Here is a 10,240-nt window from a genome sequence, read left to right as displayed (position 1 = left end):
TCTCCGCCCCCACTCCAGTCTGACCTATCACCCTCACCTTGACCTCTTTCCACATCGCATTTCCAACGCCCCTCCCCAAGTCCCTCCTCCCTACCTTTTATCTTAGCCTGCTGGACACACTTTCCTCATTCCTGAAGAAGGGCTTATGCCCGAAACGTCGATTCTCCTGTTCCCTGGATGCTGCCTGACCTGCTGCGCTTTTCCAGCAACACATTTTCAGCTCTGATCTCCAGCATCTGCAGATCTCACTTTCTCCTGCAAATAGAAATTCTCGGTTTGTAAAGATTATTTTCACAAAATCACAACACCAGGTTGTAGTCCAGCAGGTTTGATTGTGGTTGTGGAGAGCACAGTTGTGGAACACTGAGTTTGTAGCAGGGCTGTGTGGTGTGATGTGGCTGAGGTTATGCATTGAGGGGTACCTTGGTTGTTTGTTGGTTCTCTCTTCTGTTGGAGTGTCCATGTTGGTTTCACTTCTTTCGTGTGTAAATCACAGAACCTTTTTTGGAAGTTGCATACTTGGGTGCAATTTAGCAGTTGGTGGTGGCCTGGATGGTGTGTTGGGGATGTTGGTCCCCTCTGTGCAGCTGTCTGTGCCGTGGTATTTGGACCGAATCTGATCTAGGGGGTGAGTTGGTAGAGTCGTGCATGGATTCGTGCAGTTTTTTGAGCAAAGTACAATATAACTGCAAGTTTTACACTGTACTTTGCTCAAAAACTGCATGAATCCATTTAAGATTCAGTTAATTCATTTTTTTAGATGAAAATCCGTCTAAACATTATGGCACAGGCAGCAGCACAAAGGGGGCTAACACCTTCAACACATTATCTGGGCTGACACCAATTGTTCACCTGAGAATGTAACTTTTTTTAAAAAAAAAGTTTTGTGATTTACGTATGAAAGAAATGAAACTAACATGGTCATTCTAACAGATGAGAGAATTAACAAATAAGGTATTTTTCAAAATATAATTTCAGTTACATCACACTATAAACTTTTGCTATAAATTCTGTCTTACAATTGTGCACTCCACAACCACCTGACGAAGGAGCAGTGCTCAGAAAGCTGGTGTGCTTCTAATTAAACCTGTTGGACTAGAACCTGATGTTGTGAGATTTTTAAGTTTGTACACCCCAGTCCAACACTGGCATCTCCAAATGATGCTTCAGAACTGTTATTTGTCTTGTAATCTGAAATCAACTGCTCTGTCTTTCCAGTTTAATTGAGAGACCGCTTTGAAACTAAAGAACTTGCTACCATTTGGTGATTTTAAAATTGCAAGTGTGACTCTTTACTTTAGCTTTTGCTTTAGAGATGTTACATTTCAGGAAAGTTGGGTGATTGTTAGCTTTGTAAAAGTTGATCCTGATAGGGATCTACAACAATCCAGACCACAATTATTGAATTTTGTTTAATCAGGTTTGTTGTGTTTCAGGTTCCAATTATTCCAGTGGTGTTCTCCTCTTACAATGACTTCTACAACAGGGCAGAGAAAAGATTTACCTCTGGTATGTTTCTAAACTTGTCAACTTTTCTGTAGAATGGTGCTCTTCTTGTCAAGTCGTCTACATGTATGCCTTTCTCATTAACTGGAAACGTGCACCATCCTATAGTTTCCTTACTGTTGGTCCAATCGACTATTTTCATTTAGCCTATGCTCTTACTCCTTCCCCTTAATTTTTCACAAATGGTTTTATGCATCCAATGAGTTGTGACCTTAATGATTTTCAACCCTACTTCCTTGATTTCTTCCATAACCTTGTAATAAAAAAAGTGATTCAATTTATTTGTATCAAAGTTTCTTTGTTTAAGGGCTGGGTCATCCGGACTCTTCAATCTATTTATTTTTATCACTGAATAACCACAGTTGAGCTCTTTTGTTGAGTGTAGTCTTTTGACATGTTTAAAACTAACTGGCTGCTTAGTAAGAGTTCTTAACGTTGTAGAATTGAGTAATGTGGGTATAAAGGAGACATCAGAGGTAGGTTCTTTACGCAGAGAGTTGTGAATACATGGAATGCATTCCAGTGGTGGTGGAAGCAGAGTCATTAGGGACATTTAAGCGATTGCAGGACACCTGTCCTCGGATGCTGCCTGAATTGCTGTGCTCTTCCAGCACCACTGATCCAGAATCTGGTTTCCAGCATCTGCAGTCATTGTTTTTACCATGCACATGGATAGCAGTGAGTTGAGGGGTGCGTAGGTTAAGTTACTATATTTTACATTAGGATTAAATCTCGGCACAACATCATGGGCCAAAGGGCCCGTTCTGTGCTGTACTTTTCTATGTTCTAATGTGTAAATGTAACAATTTGTTCAATGATTTAGGATGCATTGCCTGGAAGGAAATTGGATTAATGTTTAAAGACAAAAACATTTATGGGACAAATTGACCCTCTATTTCCTCCCAACTATAAATGGGGCAGTAAATCTCTGTTCCACCCCACTTTCTCTTCTCTATCCCCCCACCCCACCAACACACACACACACACGCACACCATGAAGTGAGTGGCAGTAATGAATGATCTATGACTTTTCTTTATTTCCAGGAAAGTGTATCGTTCAGATTCTTCCTCCAATGGAAACTCGAGGCATGACAACAGACAATGTGCCGGACTTAACTGAGAGAGCACGCAATTTGCTTATGACCACGTGGAATGAAATCTCTGCTCCTATCCTCAAAATGCATGGGGCCCAATGAAGTCACTATGTACTGATCTTTATGGAGTGTTTGCATCAGTGATGTTTGTGCTGAGGTCTATACTGATGCTTCAGATCGTGTAATGAGTTTTACACTAAATGGATTTTCATGAAACATTAGGAATTACTCATTGATCAGCAAGATGCTGTCACTTATGATGGTAGTCTCTTGCTGGACAACATGGGCAGGGAATCCCAATCACTGGATTTAATACCTGAAGTGGGATCTCTTGCTTCTAAGTAATAGGAAGAAGATAGATGCTCTGTGAGCTGTTTAACTGCTGTCAGTTCTTCTAGCCAGGTGGCCACACGTTCAGGCTATTTTCATTCATAGTGCGAGTACATTTCTCTTTCATTGTGCCCGTAAGCAAATTCCAGTACTAGTATTTGATTACAGTCCATGTTTAGATTGAAAAAATTGATTGAAAATTATTGCTGCCATTCACAATTGTACACCATGCCATTCTCTAATAAATTAACTCTGTGATAGACTTCAAAACTTAAGAATTTTTGTTTTGGTGCACAGAACTAGATAATTTTGTTTTTGAAACAGGCTATTTACACATTCTACATCCTTTCCTGAGCAGGCCTCTGTTTCCCTTCCTGTTTTTATTTGCTGCTTATCCAGGGAATTAGAATGTGTTGGTGCCTACCTGCTCTAAGTGAGGCAGAGTTACTACTATAACCTGCACTTGCCTTGATCCTATCAATATTGGTCAAGTTCTTTCATCCAAATGTATTTTATTGAGTTAACTGTGTAATGTATTTGTTGAGGTGAAAATGTCTTAAGCTTTGCAGGAGGCAAGTTCCCATAAATGATGTAATTGCTGTTGCATTACTGATGAGCTCAAATCAGTGAGTTTCTGTACTGTGGTTAGGACCTGATGTAAAATTACAAATCTCAGTATTTACAGTTTAATTGTACAGAACTTAACCTGCAGTAAACATGTGTAAACTTGATTCTACAACACTTTGTGGCACTAGAAAGTAACACTGCCCCCCTCAATCTAGTGAGAGGTCAAATAATGTCGAGGCCACTTGGTCTTAATGGTGACTCCAAAGTATCAGTGTTTAGGGCCAGAAAGCTGTGTTCTTTGCTGTATTGCTTTTGAATGTCTGTTTCTGTACCATTTGAAATTGTCTTGGTAAAATATTAAATAATGATGCATGTAAATGTAATTTGCATTGCTTTAGGCTTTTATGTGAGAATATTTGATCCTTTTTAAAGTTGCCATTTTCAATCAACTCTTCAATAAGTATTTAGCAACAAGCTCCTACCTTGCACTTTTCCCATTTCCCTCATTGACATTTTAGTTTTAGTCTTAATTCTGTGACAGCTGATTCAATGATCAATAAAATCATTTGGAGAATTATGTTTCAAGAGTTGGGAGTATTTACAAAGCATTTGTTTACCAATTTGCCTGAAATGTCACTATACCTCAATCAGCATTGATTCAAAATAATGTTATCCTTAGTTGTGATGTAAAAGTTAACCACCTGTATTCCACACACATGATTAGTGTAAAGATCAAATTCTGTACATGTTGACTTTCACTTGCATTAAAAATATGGAAAGTATAAGAAATACTAAAACCCATGTCACTCAGCATAGCAACATGTGGTAACTGACATCCCACAAAGTTGTTTGACAGGTTCCATATCAAACATTGGGTCTGGTGGGAAGCTCTTTGAGTTGTTTTTTTGCTGGTGGGTTGTCATATCAGGAAGAGAGGAAGCACAATTTGAGTGTCTTCTAATTGGAGAGTTGGGTGGAAAGCCTCTATCATCCAGGCTATTGGTTAAGACATAGCTTGAACTTGGTGTCGCTATGTTTCTTTCGATAAGAGTGATATAAATGAAGATGAAGTATGCTTTGCTTTTCCTTTTTCCATGGAATTACTGATTTTCTATTCCTGTGAAGCTGAACTTCTCATGTCATAAACTTGGGAACCAGGAATCTGCTCCAATCAATGAGATTCAATCTGCACTGTCCTCCTTACTCTCTTTATATCTATTGATTCCATTAGATGAAAAAATAGTATCCATTTAAGTACACTTAATAATTCTGTATTCTTAGCATTTTCAGATTAATTCCAAATATCCAAAGTCAGTGTTCCCTCTTTTTGTACTTGGCTATTTACAATCAATATTGATCATTTAAAAGAGTAATGCAGATGCCCCAGTCCTGGTAGTTATGATACTCCCAAGTTACATCCTGTCAACTTGAAAATATCCCATTTCATGTCCAATGTCCTGTGCATTAACCAATCTCCTATTTGTGTAAATAGTCTTACAGCACAGAAACAGGTCAATTGGCCCAATATGTCCAACTCCATGAGCTCTTGTCTTACGTACTAACATTTTGTGAGAGTCCTTATATGAACATATAAATTAGGAACAGGAGTTGGCAACATGACTCTTCAAGCCTGCTCTGCCTATCGAGATACTCATGGCTGACCTGATCATCTTTCACCCCTGTCCTAGTCTATCAAACTATCTACTGCCTTAATATTCAAAGAATCTGCTTCCACTACCTCAACCACTCAAATTAATTCTTCTTATCTATGTCTTGAATGGCTGGCACCTTATTTCAAAGCTACGATTCATAGATCTTGATTCTCCGAAAGGAGACATCCTTTCCACGTTCTTCCTGTCAAAACCCTTAGCATTGTACACTGATAATCTTCAATAGATGGGAGCTTAAAAAGTGCCTTTTGTAAATCCCAACATTATATCTTCAAAAGTCTAAGTCAAATAGGATTTCCTTTTGTAAAACCGCATTAACGTGTTCTAACCATACAATGCTTTTTAAGTGTGATATTAATGCTATCTTAATACATTCCTGCAATTTCCTGACTACAAATTTCAGGCTAACTGACCTCATTCTCTGTTTCTCTCACCCTTTTGAATTTGTTAACTTATCTGCTAGGACCATTCAGAATGACTAATTTGAAATTATTCATTTCATTGTTTTTTTTAACCTACACCAAAAATGGCATGCAATGCGTACCATCACCAATTGCAGTACCATCTGTCTACTAATCAGCATTTTCTTCCTAACTCTGATTTCTCTCAATTTAGGGAGATTTCGTTGAGATGCTTTGGTTGATTAGGTGGACCAAGTGGTAAGTGGAATTCAGTCTGGAGAAGTGAAGTTATGCAAATGGAAAGAGTAAACAGGCAAGGAGAATACACCATAAATGAAATGTTAACAACATAGCTAGAGGCAGTAAATAATCTTTTCTGTTGGTCCCTGGAAGTAGCAGGGCAGGGTAGATAAAGTAGCAAAGAAGGCATATGGGATTTTTTTTTCTACTTCATGAATATATCGAATACAAAAGCAGGGATATGATGCTGAAACTACAAAACACTGGCTAGGCCAATGCTGAAGCTTTGTGTACAGTTTTGGTTACCATATCATTGAAAGGATATAATTAGTCTAGAGAGAGTACAGAGGAGATTTACAAGAATGTTGCTAGGGCATGAAAATTGGAGCTAAGAGTAAAGATTGGAAGACTAGAGTTTTCTTCAGAATGAAGGAGGCTGACGTCTGACTTAATTAAGGGACTTGGATAGAAAGTGAACGGAGAAGAGCTGTTTTCCACAACAGAGGGGTCAGTTACCAGGGGGCACAGACTGAAGGTGATTAGTAGACAAACTGGGAGGACTCTTTCTCCCCCCCACCCCAACCAGCAGGGAATGCAGGTGGTGTCTGGAATCCACTCCGCTGTTTGATAGTTACGGCAGAAACTCTCAACTTATCTAAAAGGAACCTGGATCTGCTCCTGAAATGCTGGAATCTGAGGGGTCATGGACCAGGGAAATAGATTTAAAGGAGCTGTTCTTTTCTCTATCTTTGGTGCATATAGGATGGGCTAAATGGCCTCTTTTTATGCTGTTACTTTTCTGTGGTTCTAATTACCTGCATGCTATTTAGTCTCAAAACTATGTTGCCTTTTAGAATATTACGGCGTAAGTAGAATATTTGGTTAACAAGCCTGCTCCACTATTCAATAGATTATGCAATGTGCAAACAACAGGGAGAGTCTAAAAAGTAGGGGTTTGTCATTCAGCTCCTTATGCAGGCTCCCCAATTCTAAATCATGGCTGATCTATGACCTCCAAGTTGTATTCCTGTACTATCCCACTATCCCTTGATGCTATCAGTACTGCCTCAGGCAATATCTGTTAGCTATAATCAAATTGGCCCTAAAACCCATACAAACCAGACACATCAGAACTCCTGCGTTTACAGCCCCTCAAAAAAAAGGGACAGAATAACTTTGTCAAAGGGGCAGCATGTCACAGAGATTACTTCTCAGTCTTCTAAAGTCCAGAGAATACAGTCACAGTTTACTCAATCTGTCCTGACAGGATAGTTTTACCATACCAGAATTGATGTGGAGGAACCAGTGTTGAACTGGGGTGGACAAAGTTAAAAATCACACATCAGGTAATAGTCTATAGCTGCACTAGCTTTCACTAGCTGCTCCTTCACCAGGTGGCTATGGGGCAGGACCATGAGAGGCAGAATTTAAGCAAAAGTTTACAGTGTAACACAACTGAAATGATATATTGAGCAAACCTAGATTGCTGTGAAGTTTTTTTTCCTTTTAGAATGGATTGCAGCTTTCAGTTCATTAATATGTAAATCCCCGAACTACTACTAAGTCGCAATCTCGATAACTTAGGGTTTTATATAAAAACAAAGCGACAGCTCAGACCATGCACTAAAGATGTGGGAATAGTCTGTCTGTATCCCAATCGTGAGTTAGACTGGTTCTATTTCCAAAGTGGAATTTATATAATACATGGATCGACTGCCTGCAGATTGTGCGCTTTTTGAGCAAAATAGAACATCTCTGCAAATGCAAGTTCACCCCATAGACTTGTGTGTGAGAGAGTGTGCGCATGCTTGGTAAAATGTGAGAGCGTGATGGAGTATAAGCCTGAGAGAGGGTGTGGGTGTATTGACTTGAATTGATTGTGTATGTATGAGAGAGGGTCTGCGTCTAGAAAGGAATAATTTGATTAGGGACAGTCAATACGGTTTTGGGAAGGATAGGCTGTGCCTCACAAACCTTACTGAGTTCTTTGCAAAGCTGACCAAACAGGTGAATGAGGATAAAGCGGTTGATGTGTATATGGATTTCAGTAAGGCACTTGATAAGGTTCCCCACTGTAGGCTATTGCAGAAAATACAGAGGCGTGGGACTGAGGGTGATTGTGGTTTGGATTAGAAATTGGCCAGCTGTAAGTAGACGGAAGATGGTGGTTGATGGGAAATGTTCATCCTGGAGTTCAGTTACTGGTGGGGTATCACAAGGATCTGTTTTGGGGCCACTGCTGTTTATCATTTTTATAAATGGTCTGGATGAGGATGTACAAGGATGGGTTAGTAAATTTTCAGCTGAAACTAAGGTCAGTGGAGTTGCGGACAGTATGGAAGGATGTTGCAGGTTACAGAGGGACATAGATAAGCTGCAGAGCTGGGCTGAGAGGTGACAAATGGAGTTTAATATGGAGAAGTGTGAGGTGATTCATTTTGAAAGGAGTAACAGGAATGCAGATTACAGGGCTAATGGTAAGATTCTTGGTAGTGTGGATGAGCAGAGAGATCTCGATGTCCATGGACATAGATCCCTGAAAGTTGCCACCCAGGTTGATCGGGTTGTTAAGAAAGCGTACTGTGTGTTAGGTTTTATTGATAGATGGATTGAGTTTCAGAGCCATAAGGTCATGTTGCAACTGTACAAAACTGGTGCAGCCGCACTTGGAGCATTGCACATAGTTCAGGTCACCGCATTAAAGGAAGAACATAGAACATAGATAGAAGAATACAGCGCAGTACAGGCCCTTTGGCCCTCGATGTTGCGCCGATCCAAGCCCACCTAACCTATACTAACCCACTATCCTCCATATACCTATCCAATGCCCGCTTAAATGCCCATAAAGAGGGAGAGTCCACCACTGCTGCTGGCAGGGCATTCCATGAACTTACGACTCGCTGAGTGAAGAACCTAACCCTAACTTCAGTCCTATATCTACCCCCCCTTAATTTAAAGCTATGCCCCCTCGTAATAGCTGACTCCATACAACTGCACACAATATTCCAGATGCGGCCGCACCAGAGTTTTATACAACTGCATCATGACCTCAGGACTCCGGAACTCAATTCCTCTACCAATAAAAGCCAGTACGCCATATGCCTTGGAGTACCGTGTACAGTTCTGGTCACCGCATTATAAGAAGGATGTGGAAGCTTTGGAAAGGGTGCAGAGGAGATTTACCAGGATGTTGCCTGGTACGGAGGGAAGGTCTTACAAGGAAAGGCTGAGGGACTTGAGGCTGTTTTCATTAGAGAAAAGAAGGTTGAGAGGTGACTTAATAGAGACATACAAGATAATCAGAGGGTTAGATAGAGGAAGGATGTGGAAGCTTTGAACATAGAACATTAAAGCGCAGTACAGGCCCTTCGGCCCTCAATGTTGCGTTGACCTGTCATACTAATCTGAAGCCCATCTAACCTACACTATTCCATGTACGTCCATATGCTTGTCCAATGACGACTTAAATAGACTTAAAGTTGGCAAATCTTCTGCTGTTGCAGGCAAAGCATTCCATATCCTTACTACTCTGAGTAAAGCACCTACCACTGACATCTGTCCTATATCTATTACCCCTCCATTTAAAGCCATGCCCCCTCGTGCTCGCCATCACCATTCTTGGAAAAAGGCTCTCCCTGTCCACTCTATCTAACCCTCTGATTATCTTGTATGTCTCTATTAAGTCACCTCTCAACCTTCTTTTCTCTAATGAAAACAGCCTCAAGTCCCTCAGCCTTTCCTTGTAAGACCTTCCCTCCGTACCAGGCAACATCCTGGTAAATCTCCTCTGCACCCTTTCCAAAGCTTCCACATCCTTCTTATAATGCGGTGACCAGAACTGTACACGGTACTCCAAGTGCGGCCGCACCAGCGTTTTGTACAGCTGTAGCATAACCTCATGGTTCGGGAACTCGATCCCTCTATTAATAAAAGCTAAAACACTGTATGCCTTCTTAACAACCCTGTCAACCTGGGAGGCAACTTTCAAGGATCTGTGTACCTGGACACCGCGATCTCTCTGCTCATCTACACTACCAAGTATCTTACCGTTAGCCCAGTACTTTACATTCAGTTACTCCGACCAAAGTGAATCACCTCACACTTGTCCGCATTAAACTCCATTTGCCACCCCTCAGCCAGCTGTGCAGCTTATCTATGTCTCTCTGTAACTTACAACATCCTTCGTCACTATGCACAACTCCACCGATCTTAGTGTTGTCTGCAAATTTACTAACCCACCTTTCTACGCCCTCATCCAGGTCATTTATAAAAATGACGAACAGCAGTGAACCCAACACTGACCCTTGTGGTACACCACTAGTAATTGGACTCCAGGATGAAGATTTCCCATCAACCACCACCCTCTGTCTTCTTTCAGCAACCCAATTACTGATCCAAACTGCTATGTCTCCCACTATCCCATTCCTCCGCA

The 10,240-nt window shown here is 40.7% G+C and overlaps 1 protein-coding gene across 1 annotated transcript in view; it reads left to right on the top strand.

Moving 5' to 3' along the window:
* The window catches only part of agpat2 (1-acylglycerol-3-phosphate O-acyltransferase 2 (lysophosphatidic acid acyltransferase, beta)), a 116,872-nt gene extending 112,798 nt beyond the window's left edge, over window positions 1–4,074 (top strand). Inside the window, exons 9-10 of the mRNA XM_043719726.1 lie at window positions 1,437–1,509; window positions 2,551–4,074. Of these exons, the coding sequence (XP_043575661.1) occupies window positions 1,437–1,509; window positions 2,551–2,702 (225 nt within the window). The 3' untranslated portion in view covers window positions 2,703–4,074. The remainder of the gene's footprint in view (window positions 1–1,436; window positions 1,510–2,550) is intronic.
* Window positions 4,075–10,240: the final 6,166 nt, after the last annotated feature.

This window comes from Chiloscyllium plagiosum, chromosome 30 (assembly GCF_004010195.1).
Source record: "Chiloscyllium plagiosum isolate BGI_BamShark_2017 chromosome 30, ASM401019v2, whole genome shotgun sequence".
NCBI lineage: Eukaryota > Metazoa > Chordata > Chondrichthyes > Orectolobiformes > Hemiscylliidae > Chiloscyllium > Chiloscyllium plagiosum.
This window is presented reverse-complemented; position numbering and strand designations above follow the sequence as displayed.